The following is a 22392-nucleotide window of genomic DNA, read 5'->3' as shown; positions in this document are numbered from 1 at the left end:
GTAAAAACCCCACAAGCAGTTTGTGAACAGCTGCTTCCCGCTTCACAACTTGGACAAACAAATGCTAACCAAGGAGTATAACATCTACTTTGGAAGATTTTGCGAAAGGCCGTTATCGTTCATGAAGAAAGAAATTACGCCAAAGCTGTTATTACAAGTTACAACGCAGCGAAACACAATATCAATAACAACGATAGTAAGGTGCTGCTTTCGATGTTTTCCTCCCTCTCTCTCTAGTTTTTCGTGCTGTGTGGCATACTACAGTAAATACCCAACAGCTTGCCGTCTTGCGTGCGGATATACTAACCTGTTTACTTTGCGGAACAATAAAAACGCCAGGCCTACGCGGAATACCCAGTACAGTCATAGCGGCAGCCGTGACTGGGCTTTCTACAACATCTTGCAAGCTACCTTGGGGCGACCACTACAAGCGCAGTCGCAAGATACCCACTACCCCATAAATCATCATAATTTTGCGAAGACGAGAAATGCGCGAAGACTATGCCATTATTCAACACTCTGCAGTGGAGCGAGGTGCCCGCTACACATCTGCACGGTATTATTAGCACTTTTTTGATGTGGTGGCTGACGACGACACAGTATTATTATTATCTCTTTGTAATAGGTAGCGAGCTTTCAAACGCCCGCTCATTGCGCAGTTCGCATTGTGTGACGCCTCGTGTGACGGCACTCGTCTTCCACCACGCTGTATTACACCCGTTAACGTGATTCCTTGCCGGACATGACGCGCGTATATGGTATTTTCGCGAAGAAGTTTCTAGCACCAGCGTGGCTCTGGATTTTCTTCCCTCACTGTGCGCGATAGGGGTTACGAACAACGGCAGCGGTGGCGGAGAACTATGCCACAAAAATTGGCTGGTGTGATCTCATAATAGGTTTCGCTGTAAAAGACACGCGGTCTTTTATGCATTTGAAAGAGATGTATCTGGAGAAAACGCGACATCTTAAGTCGACCATATTTAGCCTCCCGATGCGTAAAAAAGGGGTTTATTTGCAATAAACCGCAGCCCCAATCTGCGCGTGGCTGCTCTAGCGCGGGATTCCAAAGCACGAGAGTTCGTCCTCGTCTTTGTCGCTCTATTTCCAAAAAACCGTCCCGCGAGAAGTTCACAAAAATTTTGGTTTTAACGAGTGTAGGTGTTGAACTGCCCGTTTAACGGTAGTTCCAACCAGTAGCCTCGAGGTACAAGATCTTATCTTGCCATCCCTTCGCCTGTGGAGCTCCTCTATTCGAACGATGTTCCATAGTTGTCGGGGCTTGCTGGACTCTTGAAGAAGAATGAGCTCACCTTTCTTAGTTCTGTAGGAAGACGTGAGGCCTTCACTTTCCCACATATTTATTGCTGCTTGCTCTCCGACGAGTAACCACAACCGCTGTCGTCCTTGCGGGCGTCTTCTTCTCTCGCGTTAGGCTCCAACATGCGGAGCAGCTGAGGCGCAACTCCGTCTTCTTCTCTCGCGCTGACGGCTCGCGATAGCCCCCCCCCCCCTCTAGCAAGGTAGCCAGTGCGCGAAGGAGCGATCCTTATGAGTAGCCGGTAGTTTCTGCTGTTGCGAAACGCGTTCGTCTTGTGTTGGCGGGTGGCTTGTCGTGTGCGAGCACGGCGTCGGTGTCGAGGAAGGCCGGCTTAATGCGGTCAATGGAGACACTGTCTTCGCGTCCATGAAGCAGTAAAACAAAATGCTTGGGGCAACGCTTGATGACTTTAAAGGGTCCGTCCTAAGGCGGTTGTAGTAGTGGCCTGATTGCATCGTGCCGTACGAAGACGTGTGTGCAATCCCGAAGACCACGACTAACGAAACTTAGGCGTGACTGTTGACGTGGTGGGATAGGAGACACGTCTTTCGTGGCGTTCCTGAGGCGACTGGCATGATCAGAAACGTTCAATGGTGGCACCGGAGACGCGTCGAAAAACTGGCCAGGAAGCCTTACGGTCGTGCTAAAAACGAGCTCATCTGAGGAGCAGGACGCGTCCGTACGTATCGTGCTCCGAAGGGAGAGGAGGACGAGTGGCAGTCGCTCCGTCCAGGGTATCAACGATCGAGAGGCCATGAGCGAGGCTTTGAGTTGGCGGTGAAACCGCTCGACCATGCCATTCGACATAGGATGGTAGGCTGTCGTCTTGATGTGGTTGACACCAAGCATGCGGGACAAAGTCCGGAACAGTGCGGAGTCAAATTGACGACCTCGATCTGTTGTGATGGTATTGCGAACTCCGTAGCGGCTTATCCACACAGTGATGAGTTCGTGGGCAACTGGGGTGCGACAAGGAATGCAAGGCGGCAAAGACACTGCGGCGAAATGGCGCTGGAACGTACGGGCGAAGACAACCGGTAGAGGTGTCACAAACGAGGGGAATCGCGCAGCCTGGAAGTTGGACATCTTCGAACTTGAGGGAGTTCTCTTGGCATCGTAGAACCTAAAGTTCGCTATCCTCCCGTCGTGCAGTAGCCACGGCTGCAATGTCGGCTGGCGGGCACTCATCCATCGTTCGTTGATTTCTATTCGGGATAGTGCGTCAGCAACGGGGTTGTGTTTGCCACTGATGTGCCAGATATCACTCGTGAAATCCTATAGGTAGGCAAGCTGGCGGATCTCACGTGGGGTGTGGGTAGAGTTGGTAGCGGTCGAGGGAGACGAGAGCGGCTTGTGGTCGGTGAGGATATAGGATAGGCCTTTTTCAAGCAATCCCAGAACCCCCGGCGGGCGCGCCAAGCACTATGGGAAAAGTATGTACGGCGAGCCCGCCGGCTGTTCCGTCGCTCGCTGCTCGTTGGCGCCGTGGGAGCACCAAACGAAAAAAAAAACGCGTCGCCGTTGGTTGGCTCATATTAAATCATAAATACTACACCTGTCTGAACGCACCTGCATGTATCTCTACGCATGAAATGCGAAAGGAATGATGCAGTAGTGTAGGTACTACCGAGCGGATGTATACCGGATGTAGTAGTTAAGCGGCATGCGAGTTATCACGTGCCGATACATGCAGTCAAAACGTGCTATCATGAGCAATGTGAGCTGAAACACCGAATTCGTATTTATTCACAAGCCGCTATGGCATTTAATGCCATAGCGGCTTGTGATCTGGTTTAACCAAACTGTAGACAGGTATTATAGTGTTCAGCAATACAGATGATTATTTTATTTTAATTGACAAGTCACGCGCTGTACAAAGAAGTGAGCACATTCTAAACGTGTTTAAAGAAAAAGGGATGGGACTAGAATTCACTTGTGAGATGCCTTGCTCTGATAATTTGCAGTTTCTTGATATGCTTTTAAGTTTCGCTGCGGAGCATGTTTGCGGGCAATATAGGCCGCATTCAGCGAAATCGGTGTTTAATTTCGTGTCGGCGCATTCGAATATTGCTAAACGAGGAATTGTGATGTCATGATTACGCACGGCATTGGAAACAAAAACTTGCGCACATAAGGTGAGCTGTAGTTTCCAGCTTCAAAGTGATCAAAGAGGTGGGATATCCTGCGTATCGTTGTATCGGTTTGCGGAAATCTGTTCGCATGGCAAAGAAAGATTGACACGGACGTCCTCCATCCGTAAATAATGAAGAAACTAGAAATATTGCAGTTATTCCACATATGTATAAGAGGTCGCACGGCCTGAAGAGTGTAGGGAAGCGATGTGGGTGTGAAGGTTGTGTTTGCCGCCAAATAAGCTTAGTCGCATTAAGGTTGCAGGAGTCTGCGGTGGGCAAAGAAAATGTGGTCAGATGCATGCCAATTGTTTTGTGAATTCTGTAGGAGTTAACCGCAAATGTCTCTCTCTTGTGCCCACATGTACGCCGGCCAGACTGGTCGATGTAATAATACGCGCCTCAGCGAGCATCGAAATTCATTGAAGGGAGCCGTCTCATCTCGCATCGATATGTCAGTCATGAAATGTAAACCCATCTTCGAAAGCACAATAGTTTTGTACCATCAACCTAATCAGACAACTTGAGAAATTTCGGAGGCATATCATGTCACAAATAGCGCCATACTTTGTGTCAGTCAACCGTCTCAGTCGTTACAAGACAAGGAATTGAACTTTATTAATCGACTGTAAGCACGCGCCCTGGTTGTTTGACTTTTTGTGCCTCTTTTTGACACGAGGGACGCACTCCCATTTTTGTATATATGCTTTTTTTTCACGCGTGCAATAAACTTTCAGTTGTGTGTGAGCGCTGGTTTGTGCATTTCTTTCATTGTACTGCTCCTTTCTTTTTTCGCTCTAAGTATATTATTCCAACCTGTAGTTATAGCACCAACGAAGGTTAGTAGACACTTATCGTTCGTTACATATATGGTGCGAGCGATGCAATGAATGTATCTCATTGATGAATGTACTCTTTAAATATCAGGACCTTACACTGTACTCGTCGACAGTGTCGATTGACGTTGCTTCCAAATGCATCTGCGAATCATAGACCGCTCCTGCATTTCATAGGCAACCGAGTTGTTTTTTTGTTTTTTTTTGGTCCAAGAGAGGGACAGATGGAAATCGTCGAGAGGCCGTCGCTGCTAAACAGTGAAGTTCATGGTTGAATTGCGCAGCAACATGTTGCACCTTGCCAAATTCACTGTGTCTAAGAAGTCCTTGCACGGCGCAAGCGGAAAGCTACAGCGCGAGGCCCGCGCGCTCGTCGCGGCGGCTGCTGCGGCGTACACACATTTCCCATGAGCGCTTGCGCGCCTGTTGGTGGCGCTCGTGCGCTTGAAAAAGGTCTATTGCCGGCCTTCGAGGAAGTGACGAAAATGCTTGACAACAAAATAGGCCGCGAGCAGTTCGCGACTGAACGTGCTGTAACGAGACTCGGTCTGTGAGAGCTTCCTTGAGAAGAAAGCGATCGGCTGCCAAACTCCGTCGACCAACTGCTGCAGGACAGCTCCGATGGCGACGTCGGAGGCGTCCACGGTGAGTGACGTGATGGCTTCGCTCTTTGGATGCGCGAGGAGCGTTGCGTTGGCCATAGCTTCCTTGATGGAACTGAAAGCTGTCACAGCGTCCTCTGTCCAGGAGATGGAAGCGTTTGGCTTCGTTTGACCTGAGAGAAGTGCATGTAGCGGTTGCAAAATCGCCACGCAGTGTGGAATAAACCGACGGTAATAGTTGGCAAGCCCGACGAATTGATGCAACTTCTTCGTAGTTGTTGGCCGTGGAAACAGCAATATAGCTTCCACGCGCTCTGCCGTTGGAGAGATCCCACGGGATTCCACGCGAGAGCCAAGGACGTCCAGTCAGGAAATTCCGAACTCGCTCTTCGGTCCGTCGACGACAAGTCCATGTTTGCGGAGCCGCCTGAAAACCTGACGCAGGTGAAGTTCGTGATCTTTTGCTGAAGTGCTGAAGACGAGGATGTCGTCGATGTACGCGAAGCAGCAGGTCAAACCACGAAGAACCTGGTCCACGAACTTTTGAAAGGTTTGTGCGGCATTTCGTAGACCGAAGGGCATACGTATGTATTCAAACATGCCAAAAGGTGTTATTATGGCAGTCTTCGGTACGTCGGAAGGCTCGACAGGTATTTGGTGGTATGCCTTCACTAGGCCGATTTTGCTGAAAACGGTGGAACCGTGCAGCAATGCCGTGAAATCCTGGAGGTGCGGTAGCGGATAGCGGTCCGGTACCGTCACTTTTTGAGGGCGCGATAGTCACCGCACGGTCTCCTGCCACCTGAGGGTTTGGGGACCATGTGTAACGGTGGTAACACGGCACCAGGAGAGGGGCGGACGTATCTGATGTCAAGAATGTGCTCTTATTCTTGCCGTGCAATCTTGTAACGTTCAGGAGCGTGACGACGAGCACGTGCAAACACCGGTTCTCCTACTGTCACAATGTGATGAGTGACATTGGGCGCACCGGGTCACCAAGAGATGGAGCACGGAAGAGATCGGAAAATTCTTCCAGAAGCGTAGACCACGGCGGGGAGATTTTGGCATGAGCTCGCACGAGACACAAGGGTGCTAAACTTCATGTCACGCCTTGAACTGTTAGGTGGGTCTCAGAATCCACGAGATGGCTATGCCGTAGGTCTGCCACAAGCTTAAAATGCCAAAAAAATCCGCACCGATGATTGGTAGACGCACGTAGCGATTAAGAAAATCCAATGAAACGCGCGTCTCAAGTCGATGCCAAGCGTAACAGACCTATCCGTAGGTCCGTATGGTTGAACCATTAACAGCAGTGACAGGCGGCATTGTCTGGCGTTGTCGACGGTCATCCGGCGTAGGAGGAACAACACACAATTCGACACCTGTGTCGATGAGGTACCGAACTTCGGACCGCGGTCCGTGACGTGGAATAGGCGCCTGTATTCGACCCTGCAACACTGGCCGCCGTCAGTGCGTGGCCCGTGCGTTTCCCGCAAACTGGCATGGCTGTTGGCACTGACGAGCTCGTACCCCGTATCGGTGGTGGCACCAGCAGACGCTGCGAGGCAGACTTGGCAAGCTATCGTGGCCTTGGCGCCGTTGTCGTGAGGTATTGCGTCAGTGGTCTGCTTTCAGCAAGCTCAGTTCAGCGGCCAGCTGGTTCACTTTGCGGTTCAGCTCCTCGTTAGCTTGAAGGAGGGGGTCCAAGCGGTCATCGCGGACCGGCGCAAAGTGGGAAGAATCGCGTCTGTCGATTGCAGATATGGACGGGGCACCGACATCAATAATCTTGTCGGTCATCTGCGCCAGTGAGTCCAGGGTTTCGGTGGAGGACACACACAAAACCATCCGCACCTGCTGCGGCAGTCGCCGTAGGAAGAGCTCTCGTAGGATATATGCGTCCAAATGTCCCCGATGAGATGTCGCATATGACGCAGAAGCTCCGTAGGTTTTCGGTCTCCGAGTTCCTCCGCGGCGAGTAGCTGTGGCAGCCTACGCTGTTAAGACTCGGTTGTCCGGCGTATGAGCTCTGCTTTAAAGAGTGTCGTAGGGGTTGTCAAGAGGCGGAGAGCGCAGAATGTCTCTTACGATGGCGATGACAGCAGGTGGCAAAGCACCGATGACATAGTCGTATCTCGCTGTTTGCATGTTACCCGGTGTCGTCGGAAGAGTGGTTCGACACTCAGAAACCAAAGTTCCGAGTCCGCCTGCCAGAACTCCGGTAGCTTAAGAGTAGCGACGACAGGGTCGGGTACCGTGGGATTCGGCGTTGTGTCGCTGTTGGGTCTGGTGTCCATGGTCAGTCGGAATGAACGGGGCTGAAGTCTTTACTGTAGTCACCGAAGAAACAGGGACGGCCGTGACGCTCAGTGCGTTGGCGAAGGGACGAGCAGGAGGCGCGTTGCCGTTCGACGCCCGGGTCACCACTTGTGGGAAGACGTGCGGGGTTCACTTTCCCACATATTTTATTGCTGCTTGCTCTCCGATGGGCAACCACAATCGCTGTCGTTCTTGCGGGCGTCTTCTTCTCGAACGTGCGGAGCAGCTGAGGCACAACTTCGTCTTCTTCTCTCGCTCGGGCTAACGGCTCGTCATAGTTCTGTTAGGCGAGGTCTCTCATTTGAGAAGTGGCATTACTCTGAACTCCGACAGGTATTCTTTAGATCAGGGCTCGGCAAACTTTTGAGGCGGAGGGCCGAGTTGCATGAAGCCGAAATGGCGGGGGCCGGATGGCAAAGAGAAGAAATTGACAATAACGTTCAGAACGGGAATATAAATTGTGTTTATTTAAACTGGAATAGAAATCATGTTTGTTTAATACCTAAGAAGCTCCTTCTCGACATAGGAACTTTACAGTCGAGAGAGGAAGTCACAAAGGGAGGGGAGGGGGGTTCTGACGTTGTGCCGGGGACCCGTAAAAGTGCCTCGAGGGCCTCTCGTTGCCGACCCCTGTTTTAGATCAATGCTCCCAGAAGCCATGATGCGCCGGCTTTTATTTCTTCTGCACTCAAGGCTCCCTGGGACACGCTTTTCTGCTTCGTCTTCGAGGCATGTGGTACTAGCCAATCTGTCACACGGTCGGTAGAGTTCGGCATACTGTGTGGTGGCCATTCATGCTTTTCATAAGTAAACCATTTGGGTCCTGTCTGCCAGACCAGGCCGGATTCATGGCCGGGTGCGCGTCCTGTTAAATTGTCAGAAGGGCTATGCTTTGCAGTGTTCTGCTTCATTTTACTGCAAAAGAATTCAACATGCGAAGAGGATCGTCTACGCGAGACGTCGTCTATAGCGTGAAAGTATGGCGTCGGTTATTTGCACTTCCTTGCTGAAGAAATTCCGCCGCTTTTCCCAGACAAGACGACAATATGTATCTGTCTGGATGCCATACCAGTTCGAAGGCTTTCGGTACTCCTTTCAGTTGTTCGAGTTGTCCCTCTGGAGGTTGCGTAGATTGCGTGCTAAGGATTCGTGGGTTGTTCGAAGCCTGCTTGTGTGGATTCATGGATGCACTTGAGAATATCTCGATGGCTTCTGACTGCAGCTTGCACGCGCCTTCGAGGAAGTCCGTTTCGGTGTTTTCCTCCTGGGCCTTCTTATGTTCCTTGGATTTCGTGTCGATAATTTCCAAGTCCTAAATGTTCTCTATTGCAGTCTTACAGTCGGTAACAATCCCTTTCAATACAACTGCCTCGCTGTGACGCGTCACGGTATCACAAGGGGCTACTGATCGTTGTAGAGTCCAGCCTAAGTTTGTCTCAATGGCTTTGAGCCCGTTCTCCAAATTATGCACGTTTCCCACGACAAATGGCCAGAAAAAGTCACTGCCGATGAAAACGTCGACAGCATTTGGGCTTTCACCTTGATCGATGTCTGAGAAGTAATATCCTTGGCGTTCGAGATTGACGATAAAGTCCCCGCTTGGTCTCATCTTCGGAAACAGCGCGAGCACACGGGACAAGAAAGACAGACAGGACTTTGCGCTGGCTAACAACATGAGCGTTTATTTCGTGCGAACACATATATACGCTTCCTTGGAAATAGATAAACAAGAGAGGATGAGGGAAAGGGGAAGCCCTACGCCTGCGCCGTGACTAATGCATGAAAAAGCAAAGATCAATCACGGAGGTAATTAATCTCCTTGTTGGTTAGTGCGATGGACGGTGCGCTTACACATGATGGCCCGATGGAATGAATCGTGAACGCTTCATATATTTCCCGGGCGTGGCAGTCACGATATCTGCGTAAGATACGCGTCTGATCGAAACCCGTGATCGAAACCCGTATCGTGACTGCCACGCCCGGGAAATATATGAAGCGTTCACGATTCATTCCATCGGGCCATCATGTGTAAGCGCACCGTCCATCGCACTAACCAACAAGGAGATTAATTACCTCCGTGATTGATCTTTGCTTTTTCATGCATTAGTCACGGCGCAGGCGTAGGGCTTCCCCTTTCCCTCATCCTCTCTTGTTTATCTATTTCCAAGGAAGCGTATATATGTGTTCGCACGAAATAAACGCTCATGTTGTTAGCCAGCGCAAAGTCCTGTCTGTCTTTCTTGTCCCGTGTGCTCGCGCTGTTTCCGAAGATGAAGCTATGCCAACAAGCTCAAGTTGACACCCTCCCCGCTTGGTCGTGGAACAGAGTGGTAGCTGATCTTCGTTGTCACGAGAGCTTCGATGTGCAGTGATTTGTGCGTCCAGTGCAGTGCAGTGTGCGTCCAGTTGCTGGCCATGTTTGCCCACGGCCGAACCGGAAATACGCGCGCGTTCCGTTTTACGGCCTTCGAAATGCGTCTGTTTACACCTCCTGCCGCAGCACCGTGTTGTCGCTGCGCCCCTGCCCTTGCGTTTGTGACTTCGGTCCATGCAAAAGAAGACGCGAGTGTGCGCTCGCGTTTTTCTTTTTTCTTTTTGCCTCCATGTTCTCGGCGAGCAGCAAACAAAAAGAAAAATTGGGGGGACTCTTAAGCTTCACCTTTAAGAGTTTAACGCGATAGTGAAATCCGGCCCCCTAGTGCGCAATTAACCCACTAAGTGCGTACTTATTAATGTGTGTTGTTACACACACACGCACTCGCACACAGACACACGCGCGCGCGCGCGACGTATCTATAGTAATGGTGCAGGTTTTCGATCTGAAGCACTTCCTTGTGCTAGAACGGCGGAACCATATAGGTTCTGCTGTAGCCGAGACATGTTTTTCACAATGTCTCACAGGTGGCAGCACATTATCTAATGTTTCCTGCTAGTTTGATATGTTTTCCGATAGATGGACATACGAGGGTTGTACGGAAAGTAAGGTTCCCATATTTTTTACAAAGGGAAAACATTGTTTATTGTTATTAATTTATTGAAAAGCTTACACTTTTGTCTATTTTTCAGCATAGTCTCCCTTGTTTTCGACACAATTTTCAAGACGGTGCTCCAGCTTTTGTATTCCTAAGTCGAAGATGTATCCCGCTAACCCGTTGAGGAAGCGTGTGACCTCTGCTCGGACTTCATCGTCGCTCTTAAAGCGCTTGCCACCTAAGTGTTCCTTTACCTTGAGGAAGAGGTTCTTTCATTTGTGCCGTGGGAAGCTCCAGGAATGCGTTAAACAAGTTCACGGACAGTGACCCTCCGATCTTTGAGCAGCTCACTGTTGATTGCGGACGGGAGGGCTCGAGAGAGGGGGAACAACTGCGCACGGCACTGTTGTCGGATTTAGCTTAGCACCTTCCCTCGAGGCTGTAGCTCAGTGCGAACCTTACTTTTGGTACAACCCTCGTAGTTGTCCACGAAACTCAGGAATATGTTGCTCAAAACGGGGGGCTACGCAGGAGCCTATGCAAACTCCTGCCCATTGGATAACCGTCTTTCCATGTCACGCAACAAACGTGGATTTGAAGTAAAAATCGAAGAGCTCTAAGAAGCTAGAAGCCGGAATTTTACCGTTTTCGACGAAGCCTAACTCACCCGTTTGCCCCTTGATGCAGTCTATGACAAGATTTATTAGCTGTGCGTGCGGCAAGAAATAATAAAGATCTTCTACATCTATGCTAAACGCTAGGCAAGTACCGGGATTGTGTTGCTAAAAAAATTGTCCATTTTCGGAGCTATTTGTAAGTTTGTGTGTGTGTGTGTGTGTTTTTAGTGGCGATGGGTGCACTATCCTGGCTTTCTGAAGCATGGCGTCGCACAAAAAAAAAAACGTAGTTTGATGGCCTCGCCAATGAGCCTATATATACAAATCGCCGAGTGGGCCGATTTTCGTCGTGACACCTGCCGAACAAAATAAAGAAGAATCCCTCAAGGCTGTGCTTAGTTTGCAAGGCGCTCGGGAAGAAGTCCGAGAGCCGATGGGAGTGCGAAAGATGTGAAGTTGGTCTTCACATGCATGTGTACTTCGAAGTTTTTCACACTCGAAAATAGAACTGAAACAGTTGATGCAGTTGAGCGTCGCCTTGTGTGATTGTGCGCTTCTGCCATGCAACAATAACTGCGTTATGGAGACTCCTTCCACTACATGGCATTTATGTAGTGTTTTTTTTTCCGAAGCAGTTGCAAGTAAGATCACGGCTTTGTGGTAGGACAGCTGCTTTATGGTGGGACCGAATATTTTTGTTGTTAATTTTATTTGCATCTTTCTCAATTTTTCGGTCACGGACGATTTTTCGCTCACAAAGAACGACGCCGACGCCGACACCGGAATTTCTGCGAAACGTTTTAACGCTATCGCGTTAGAACGCCTATTACTGCGACAGTAACGACGGCGTCGCTGCGCCCCCCGCAGTGAGCAGTGGCGCTAACCGAGAAGAAACGTTACCATTGTGTTGAACTCGATTGCGAAGGCCGTAAGACGGAACGCACGCGCGTGTCTTTCCTGTCCGCCCGTGGTTTGTCCTGGCTTCTCATCGTGTCGGCCAGCAGCCAACGTTCCTTCTTCCTAACCAGTCAGTCCGCGTCCACTACACAAGCTAGAGGCACCGCGTTCTGTTGCGCAAGCGTCGGCCAAGCCCTCAACGTTCTGGTGAGACTAACCACCATTTCTGCCACCGCTTCCCCGCTCATCCGCGTTCGAACTATGCTGCTTACGTTCATTCTTTGATCTTGCATTTTGTGTGTCGTTAGAAGTATTCAACGTGTAGTGGACCTTTTTTAAGTTTGTAATTTTATGTAGATAGTTTTTCGCTCTATTGTATTATTAAAAGGTGTTTGTGTTATTTTTTCGCGTTATTATTGTTCTTATTTCGTGTATGCATTTTTTTTTCACTTCCGTGTTCTGTTATAAGCATCGGGAAGATGCTTTCTGAAGGGGGGCAATGCCAGCGCACTTTTTTATGTGTTTCTATGTAACCGGTCCGTTACACGCATAGCCATTGCCTTTCGCAAACCGCGCCCGAATGTCTGGGAACCTTCCAGATTACTTTGGAATCGTCTGATGGGCTTGAGCGCGCAAAGCCGAACAGTTGAGTTTATTCTGGAGCTAGTCGGCCACGAGCGACAAGACTTGAATGTCCGATGCCGCATGTATAAATGCCCATGCGCCTAACCGCAGATCAGATTACCGACGGGCGACGCTCTGTTGGCCGCTAGCAGTGTACAGCGTGTGTTGCTTGTACCATTTTTCATTTTCCGGGCACAAGTTCGCCCAAATAAAAGTTTCGTCTTGAGCCCACCGACTACTGAATTCTTCACCGTCAGGGCCACGTGAAAATATGTACTGCGTAAAAGCGCGTACTATGATGGTGGGTTAATAAAGCATTACGGCCTCAGAAGCGCCCTTTCAAGCCACGGTATCGAGGCGAGTATATAAAAGCAATACTCCCGCAACATAGCGGAAAGAAAACGGCGCGAAAGACGGAGCACCAGAAAAGGGAAGACACAAACTATAGCGCTTACTTACAACTCACTTTTTCCGTGTTATTTTGCGCTAAGTTTAATAATGTTACTTACAACAAATGTTTATTCGTCAACACCGTGCAATATATATATGCGCAGTCCAAAACGAAAAGAAAGAACGTACATAAAAATGATAAACAAAGATAATATAAACGACCTATCACCATCATCACTGCAAACCATGCTCATTGCGTATACAGCCATCCGAAAGATAATCAATTTCTTTACCTGACAAGGCAATTGAAGGCCTCTCACGCACACGCTGCCCACATAGCCATTTCCAAAGCCTCCAGAATTTCTCGTGGGAGCTGGTCTCTATGACGCTTTACAACCGCACAGTGAATACCAAGGTGCTTGAACTGGTACAGCGCATCGCCCCGCAACGGTCGTCTAGCGATTATGGCGCTCCACTGCTGACCCGAAGGTCGCGGTATCGAATCCCCGCCGCAGCGGCTGCATTTTCGATTGAGGCAAAAATATTTGAGGCCCGTGTACCTAGATTTAGGTGCACGTTTAAGAACCCCGGGTGATCGAAATTTCCGGAGCCCTCCCCTACGGCGTCCCTCATAATCATATTGCCGCGCGCGTTTCTTTTTGTCATTTTTATGTTACTACTAGACCCTTACACGCGTAGTCGCCGCCTTGCGCAAGCCTCGCCCTAACGTCTGGGAACCTTGAGATTATCTTAGAAGCTTCTTATGAGCTTCTGCGCGCAAACGCGAACCGTTTAGGTTATTCTCGAACTAACGTGGCCACCAGCGATAAGGCTCGAATGTTCCATGCTGCATGTATAAATACCGACGCGCCTTACCGCAGGGCAGTTCATCGACGGCCGACGCTCTATTCGCCGTTATCAGTCTACAGTGTGTATTGCTGTAGTTTGACTTTTCGCAACAGCGAGCTAGCCGCAGGCTACAAGGCTTGCAACCCGAATACGGACTCCTACCCTAGAAGCGAGAAACCACGGCGACGAACAAAACAGCGACGATGACCGCCGCTATGTCACCCGCGACAGTAGTGATGCAGCAACCCAGGGAGCCACCGACTTTCCGTGGATCATCGAGTGAAGACCCCGAAAGCTGGCTGGAGACGTACAACCGAGTCGCCAGCTTCAACAAATGGGACTCCGGAGAAAAACTGCGTCACGTCTACTTCTACCTAGAAGACGACGCGAGCACGTGGTTCGAGAAGCGGGAATCCGCGCTACAGACATGGGATCTCTTTCGGACGACGTTCCTGAGCACGTGCACGAGCGTGTCCGCAAGGAACGGGCCGCAGCTATGCTGGAGACCCGTGTGCAGCTTCCCAACGTAAACATTGCCATCGACACGGAAGAGACGAATCGCCTGTTTCGACACGCCGACCGCAAGCATGCCCGAAGAGAAGAAAGTCAGGTTCCTCATGTGGGGTGTCAAACAAGAACTGTTCGCTGGATTGATAAGAAACTCGCCGAAGACGGTCGCTGAATTTGTTTCGGAGTCTTCGACAATCGAGAAAACACTTGAGATGCGAATGCGGCAATACAACCGCAGCTTCTTGGCCACAAGCTACGCCAACGTTCAAGCGCCGCGTGAGATGATCCGAGAAATCGTGCAAGAGGAGCTGCGAAAAATTCTACCTTCATTGCTACCTCAAGTAGATTCCATCGCGACGTCATGTGCCAGGAGTTCGAGCAATCACTGCGCGCGCCTCAGCTGGCAGCTGCAGCTCGCCGTCATGCTCTCCCTCCACGCCCACGCCAAGACGCCACACCGCCGCTGTACCGTCGCCAGACGCCGCCGCCTCCACTGACACCCTACCGTCCGCCTGCCGACCAGCGCTACACCCCGAGGAAGACTGACATCTGGCGTGCCCCCGACCACCGCCCACTCTGCTACCACTGCGGAGAGGCTGGACATACCTACCGCCGCTGCCGTTACAGTGAGATGAGCCTGCGTAGATTTGCCATCAACGCGCCACTTCCAGAACGCGGTGAACGGCCACGTGACATCGCCGACTACCTCGCAGGAGCACAGTGAACACCCCGACAACCTTCCCGTTCGCCATCGCCGGGCCGCTATGTCTCTCCCGAAAGCCGACCATACACTGGCCCAACTCGGGGCCGCTCACCTAGCCCGTATCCGAAAAACTAAGGGAAGCAACCGATGGAGGTGCGGTTCCTGTACGACCAAATACCGAAGATCCTCTGCCGCTGAGGACGACGCCGCGACGAAATCTAAAGAACACGCCGCAAGCCGAACGCAGCCCTGACGTCGAAACTTCGGGGCCCGAAGAAGACCTGACGACGCAACGAGGAAGCAGCGGAACAAACTGACGTAGCCGTGACTCAACGCCACGACCTTGCTGCAGTGCAAGACGATGAACTAGCGACCTCGACGTTTTTATCGACGGCCACAACGTCACAGCTCTCGTCGACACCGGAGCCGACTATTCTGTCACCAGTGGACCGTTCGCCACGAAGTTGATGAAAGTTAAGACTGATTGGGAAGGCATCGAAATCCGTACCGCTGGAGGCCATCTAATAACGCCGTCTGGAGTCTGCACAGCAAGAGTCACACTCAATAATCGCACGTATCCTGCGAGCTTTCTAATCTTGCAACACTGCTCCAGGGATGTCACGCTTGGAATGAACTTCTTAAACCATCGCCGCACCGTCATCGACTTAAGAACCAAGTCGATAACTCTATCGTCGAACAAAACGACACCGCCGGATACGAATCCGTGCCAACGTGGCCTGAACGTGCTCGAAGATCAAGTCACCATTCCACCTCGCACCAGCGTCATAATTCCCGTCAGTGCCGAAAAAGCTGAAGACATTGAAGGTGTCATCGAGAGCAATCAGCGTTTGCTGCTAGACCGTGACATTTGCGTCGCAAGAGGCACTGCTGGGTTGCATAAAGAAAAAGGAAGCGTGATACCTACGAACATCAGCCAAGAATACAGGCACCTCAGCAGGGGCACGACGATCGCATACATCAAACAAATCTTGGCCGTCAGCGATGCGGTTGCCTTTTCAGATTCTGACGAAGGTACGACGACGACCCCAATACCTGAGCCACCCTTCCACGTAAACCCAACTCTTCCCGCTCGCCAACAGCGCCCGTTTCGATGCCTTCTGCAGGAATACAAGGACTGTTTCTCGTCGTCATCACGGGTCCGGCAAACGCCCCTTGCTATGCACCGCATCATAACAAAAAATAATGCTCGACCACTCCATCAGAGTCCCTACCGAGTTGCGATGCGGGAACGGGAGGCCGTTAAGGAACAAGTCGACGAAATGCTAGGCTACGACATCACCCAGCCGTCCAGGAGTCCGTGGGCGTCTACCATGGTGCTAGTGGTGAAGAAGGATGGGACCCTTCGTTTCTGCGTCGATAATCGTCGCCTGAACAAAATAAAAAAGAAGGACGTGTACCCTCTCCCACGGATAGACGACGCCCTGGATCGACTCCACAACGCGAAGTACTTTTCGTCGATTGACCTCAAGACCGGCTACTGCCAAATTGAAGTCGACGAGAGAGACTGAGAAAAGGCTGCCTTTTTAACACCCGACTGCCTTTTGTAGTTCTAGGTCATGCCTTTTAGTCTTTGCTCGGAACCTGCGACTTTCCAGCGCGTTATGGATACAGTGCTGGCTGGCTTGAAGTGGCAGACGTGCCTTGTGTACTTGGACGACGTCGTTGTGTTTGCCTCAGACTTTGACGAACACTTCCAGGCGCCTTGGAGCTATACTTCAAGCAATCAAGACCTCCGAACTCAACCTGAAGCCAGAAAAGTGCCGCTTCACGTACGAGGAGCTCTTGTTCTCGGGCCACGTCATCGGCAAGTCTGGAGTTCTGCCCGACCCACGGAAAACAGCTGCCATCGCTGTCTTCCCGCCGCCCACCAACAAGAAAACCGTACGCCGATTCCTCGGCTTCTGCGCCTGTTACAGACGCTTCGTCAAGGAATTTTCACGGATCGCTGAGCCACTAACTCACATCACGAAGACCGACGTGGAATTCAAGTGGGAAACGGCGCAAGTCGAGGCATTTCAAGAACTGAAACGACGCCTGCAGACGCCTCCGATACTCGCGCATTTCGACGAATACGCCGATACGGAAATCCACACCGAAGCAAAAGGCGTAGTACTTGGCGCCGTCCTTTTGCAGAGAACTGACGGACTGGAAAGGGTTGTCAGTTATGCTAGCTGTTTGCTATCCAAGGCGTATTCCACAACAGAAAAGGAGTGTCTTGCCATCATCTGGGCTACATCCAAGTTTCACCCCTAGATCTACGCAGGCCCTTCAAAGTTGTGAGCGACCACCACGCCTTGTGTTGGCTAGCTAACTTGAAAGTACCTTCAGGTCGCCTCACACGGTGGAGCCTAAGACTTGTTCCGAAAGTATTTAGGCGAGGATTGGCGTCATGTTTCTTGAAAAACTACGTCCTCGTAAAGAAATGCTCTCCGGCCCGGGCCAACTACCTTATCGTACCATCGGCACTGCGACCAGTTCTTCAGGCTCTCGCGAGGATACAAGAAAAGTACAACTGGCCACGCCTTACCGCCGACGTTGCTCGCTACGTGAGGACATGCCGGGACTATCAGCGATGCAAGACACCGCTGAAAAGGCCAGCAGGACTTCTGCAGCCCATCAAACCACCTCGCGGACCGTTCCAGCAAATAGGTATGGACTTACTGAGGCCTTTCCCGACGTCAACTGTCGGAAACAAGTGGATCGTCGTAGCTACCGGCTACCTCACCCGCTACGCCGAAACAAGGACCCTGCCCAAAGGCAGTGCCGCCGAGGTAGCAAGGGTTTTCGTTGAGAACATCGTCCTCCTTCATGGTGCCCCAGAAGTCCTCATCACCGGCAGAGCTACGGCCTTTACTGCTGACCTTACTCAGGCGATTTTGAAATACAGCGAAACAAGTCAGCGCCGGACCACAGCTTACCACCCACAGACCAATGGCCTCACTGGGCGTGTAAATAAGACCATCGCCGCAAGCTGGCCATGTACGTCGACGTCGCACACAAGACGTGGGACGCCATCCTTCCGTACGTCACCTTCGCATACAACACGGCCGTGCGAGAAACGACGCAGATGACACCATACAAGTTCGTATACGGAAGGAACCCGGCAACGACGTTCGACGCCATGCTACCCAACGTCCCCGACGAAGAAAACCTCGAGGTTACTGTTTACCTTCAGCGCGCCGAAGAAGCCCGACAACTCGCCCGCCTACGCATCAAAAATCAGCAGACAACCGAGTGCCGCCGTTACAATCTTCGACGACGCGACGTGGCATACCAGCCTGGCGACCGTGTTTGGCTCTAGACGCCGATACGCTGATGTGGACTTAGTGAAAACTTCTTCGGCGATACTTCGGGCCATACAAGGTTCTTCGACGTCTCGGCGCTCTAGACTACGAGGTCATCCCAGACGGCATCACGAACTCTCAGCGGCGCCGCGCACGACCTGAAGTCGTCCATGTCGTGCGCCTTAAGCCGTTTTTTACACGTTAGCGAACCCGTGGACTCTACTTTTTGCTTTGTTATTGTAATATATATGTGTATGCACTTTTCCCCCCTTCCATGTTCTGTTACGAGCATCGGGACAATGCTTTTTCAGAGCGGGGCAATGCCACGCGCGCTTATTTTTGTCATTTTTATGTTACTATTAGTCCGTTACACGCGTAGCCGCCGCCTTGCGCAAGCCGCGCCCTAATGTCTGGGAACCTTCCAGATTATCTTAGAAGCTTCTTATAAGCTTGAGCTCGCAAACGCGAACAGTTGAGATTATTCTCGAACTAACGCGGCCACCAGCGATAAGGCTGGAATATTCGATGCTGCATGTATAAATACCGACGCGCCTTACCGCAGGGCACTTTATCGACAGCCGACGCTCTGTTCGCCGCTATCAGTGTGCAGTGTGTATTGCTGTGGTTTGACTTTTCGTGTCAAGGCCACAAGTTCGGCCAAATAAAAAATTTCTTCTTGGACACGTCGCCTGCTGCCTTCGACGACGTCACGACCACGTGATTATATCATGCATGGTTTGGGGACGTTAAACCCCAGCATATATTATTATTATTGGTATAGTGCATTACGGGGAAAGAAGAAATGGCCGAGATGGCCGACACAAGAGGACAGGGCGCGAACTTCCAACTGAGCTTTATTGTCAAAATGCATCAAATATTTAGACTTGCCCAAGCAAACAAAAAGCACCCTAGCGTAACTACAAGAATATACACAACATCGGAACGTCACAGACCAAGGATTCATAGACAGTTCGCCTGATTAAGGAAGGCCACTTCATCTTCAGATAAAGCCAACGAAGGGGCACTGATATATGTGATACCAGCTCTTGCTATACAATGCGCTTCTCTTATTTCTCGCGTGATTTGTGACGGGTGCTTTTTTACCACTTCAGATTCATCAAACAAAGGGAAATATCCAGAATCACGGCAGTGAATTCCAATGCGTCCCTGGATTCCTTTGTGAACATTTAATTGTGCTCTTTAAGACTTTCATTAGGGCAGCGCCCCGTTTGGCCGATATACCTCGTCCCACATGAGAGTGGTATCGAGTAAACAACACCCGCTTCACATGGCATAAAGCGGGTTTTGTGCTTGTTTGAGCAAACAGTGGCGCGTCATTTGAGGGGATTGACTGCTTTGCAAAGCCGCTGTAACTTATCCGACGCCGAAAACACCACTTTCACGCAAAATTTCTCGCCTATCTTTTTTAGTCGGTGGGAAATGTCATGCACGTAGGGTAAATCTACGGGTCTTTTTCGGTCGTTAGAATCCGGCTGAGCCTCGGAGTTGCAGTCTTTCTTTATCTGTTTCAATAGCTTTTCAGTTATACATGCTAGTAGGATAGCTGGGTACCCAGCACGCAAAAGCCTTTCAGCTTGAGCTGCAAAGCTGCGCTGCATGACATGAGAGAGAGAGCAACTTTATTAAAAAAAGGAGGTCCGGCGAGTTCTTCGGGGATTTGGGCTAATATCCCCACCTAGGCGTCGGCCACGAGCTCTTGAGCTCTGGCGGCTGCCTCGGCCCGCTGGACGGCCCAGAGTTGGTCCTCGAGGGCGAAGCTGAACAGTCCAGTCTCCCAGCGCGTTCGGTTCGAGGCTGCGTCTCCGTCTAGAACCCCACCTCTGTCACACTCCCATAACATGTGTTCCAGGGTAGCCCTGGCCTCGCAAAACTTGCATCTTGCCGAATAAAGTTCTGGGTAACAGAGATTCAAGATCGCTGGGCTCGGAAACGTTCTGGTCTGCAGCTGTCGCCACGTGACCGCCTGCTTCTTGTTCAGTTTTTGGTGTGGTGGCGGAAATTTGCACCTGGCCAATCTGTAATGTTGTGTTATGTCTCGAAAACTAGTGAGGCGATCCTCCCACTCCCCGCCCGACGTCGCGGCCGAGGCGGCGGCGATGTTGACGGTGGCGGCTTGGTCCGTAAGCCCTCGAGCCGCCCCGCGCGCCTCCTCGTTGCCGGCGAGCGAAGTGGTGTGTGCGGGTGCCCATAAGATGTAAACGTCCCTATTCTCGGTTTTGCCCGCAAGCAGAATTCGTAACGCCTCGGAGGAGACGCGGCCGTTGGAAAAGTTGCGGACTGCGGTCTGGGAGTCGCTAATTACCACTTCGGCCGCGGTGGTGGCCACCGCGAGCTCGATAGCCACTTCCTCCGCTGTCTCTACGTGCTCAGTGCGTACCGTGACGCTTGTCGTGCAAGCGTTGTCATGATCTATTACCGCGGCCACGAAGCCGCGCCTGCGTGCGTATCTGGCCGCGTCCACGAACACCGCATCTCTACAGTTGCCATACTTCTTCTGTATGTCCTGTGCTCTCTTTTCCCTCCGACCCCTGTGGTATTCGGGATGCATGTTCTTCGGAAAGGGAAGAACGACCAATTTATCCCTGACGTTGCTTGGTACGTCGAGTTTGACACCATGCTGAGCGTGATACCCTATTCCTAACCTCTTTAGTATGTATCTGCCCGTCGGGCTCTTGGAAAGGCGTTCGTACTGCGCGATGTTCTGTGCCTCTATCAATTCTCCCAGCGTGTTGTGTAGACCCAGATCTAGTAACTTTCTCGTGCTCCTGTTGATCGGTAGCTCTATTGCCTGTTTGTAAGCCTTCCTGATTAAGCCTTCCATCTTTGTCTTCTCCGTGACCTGCCACTTGAGGTAGGGTGCCACGTACGTTATTCGGCTCATTACGAAGGCCTGAACTAGTCTGATCATATTGCTCTCTTTCATCCCGCTGTGTCGGTTGGCTGTGCGTCTCAGTAACCTGATGGTCTGAGCGACCGCGCCTTCCAGTCTTCTGATGGTCTCGCCGTTGTGGCCGTTTGCCGCGATGTGTAATCCCAAAACGCGTATGTTATCTACCCTGGGCACGGGTCGCCCGCCGGACGTGCTTAATCGTATCTCGCTACTGGGATCCTTATCATTCATCGAGCCTTTCGGCTTGCGGCCTCTTCGCGTGGGTTTGTAAACTAAATGTTCAGATTTTTCCGCTGAGCAGCTCAGGCCGGTGTTCTTTAAGTATTGCTCAACAGTCTCGATCGCACGCTGTAACCTCTGTTCTATGTGCCCGTCACAGCCCTCCGTAACCCACAACGTAATGTCGTCGGCGTAAAGGCTGTGATTGAGCCCTTCGATTTCTTGTAACTTGGCTGGCAACCCCACGAGAGCTATGTTAAAAAGCATGGGCGATATGACCGATCCCTGTGGTGTACCGGCGCTACCCAACTCTATTTTCTCGGAAGTAAGCTCCCCGAAAGTGAGCTTGGCCTTTCTATTCGTGAGAAAATCTCGAACGTAGTTGTACGTTCGTTCGCCGAGGCCGAGTTCCTGCATTTTGGCCAGTACGGTTGCGTGCGTTACGTTATCAAAGGCCTTCTTCAGGTCCAGGCCAAGTATGGCCTTGGTGGACCTGGTTGGGCTTTCAATCACCTGGTGTTTATCTGTAGCATCGCGTCCTGCGTAGAGAAGTTTCGCCTGAACCCCAACATCGTGTGGGGAAGCAGGTTGCTGTCCTCGAGGTAGTTGGTCAGCCTTGTGAGGACCACGTGCTCCAATACCTTTCCCAGGCATGAAGTCAGCGAGATCGGTCTGAGGTTCTCTAGCTGCAGTCGCTTACCCGGCTTCGGTATCAGCACGATGTGCGCAGTCTTCCATTGTTGTGGTAGCCGCCCGGTCTCCCAGCACGCGTTGACGTACTCCGTGAGTTTCGTTATGGATTTATCGTCGAGATTCCCGAGTGTTTTGTTCGTGATACCGTCGGGCCCGGGCGCCGATTTAGTGTTTAGCTTCTGTAACACTGCCCTGATCTCTGACTCGTCGATCGGTCTGTCTAGGTCTTCGTTGACTGCGCCTCCGTAATCAGGATGTGTGTCCGATTGGGCAGAACTAATGTACCGTTCCGTGATCTCCCGTAAGATGTCCTGTTCGGGGCCTTTGTACGCATGTATAATTCCGTTGACGTTCTATCTGTACGCGGTTTTCGTCTCCTCCGGATCTAACAGGTACCTAAGCAAGTTCCACGTCTTGGCGAACCCTAGCTGGTTCTCCATGTTACTGCAGGTACTTTCCCACTGTTGCTTACACAGCTGCTGCGCGTGACTCTCA

The 22392-nt window shown here is 51.2% G+C and overlaps 1 protein-coding gene across 1 annotated transcript; it reads right to left on the bottom strand.

Annotated features, from left to right (window-relative positions):
• Positions 1 to 6505: 6505 nt before the first annotated feature.
• Positions 6506 to 21858, bottom strand: LOC119395129 (uncharacterized). The gene is made up of 2 exons (XM_037662416.1): positions 19978 to 21858; positions 6506 to 6688 (listed from the first exon to the last, which is right to left on the bottom strand). The coding sequence occupies exons 1-2, from the start codon at positions 21856 to 21858 to the stop codon at positions 6506 to 6508; spliced, it is 2064 nt and encodes a 687-aa protein (XP_037518344.1).
• Between the last annotated feature and the right edge of the window lie 534 nt (positions 21859 to 22392).

This window comes from Rhipicephalus sanguineus, chromosome 5 (assembly GCF_013339695.2).
Source record: "Rhipicephalus sanguineus isolate Rsan-2018 chromosome 5, BIME_Rsan_1.4, whole genome shotgun sequence".
In the NCBI taxonomy this organism is placed as follows: domain Eukaryota; kingdom Metazoa; phylum Arthropoda; class Arachnida; order Ixodida; family Ixodidae; genus Rhipicephalus; species Rhipicephalus sanguineus.
The sequence above is the reverse complement of the archived record's forward strand: the minus strand, read 5'-3'. Positions and strand labels throughout refer to the sequence as shown.

Coding starts and splice junctions, on each gene's coding strand:
- LOC119395129 (XM_037662416.1), bottom strand. CDS start 21,858: ATGCCTGGGAAAGGTATTGGAGCACGTGGTCCTCACAAGGCTGACCAA. Junction 6,689..19,977: donor GTTACCCAGAACTTTATTCG/GCAAGATGCAAG, acceptor TCACTGGCGCAG/ATGACCGACAAGATTATTGA.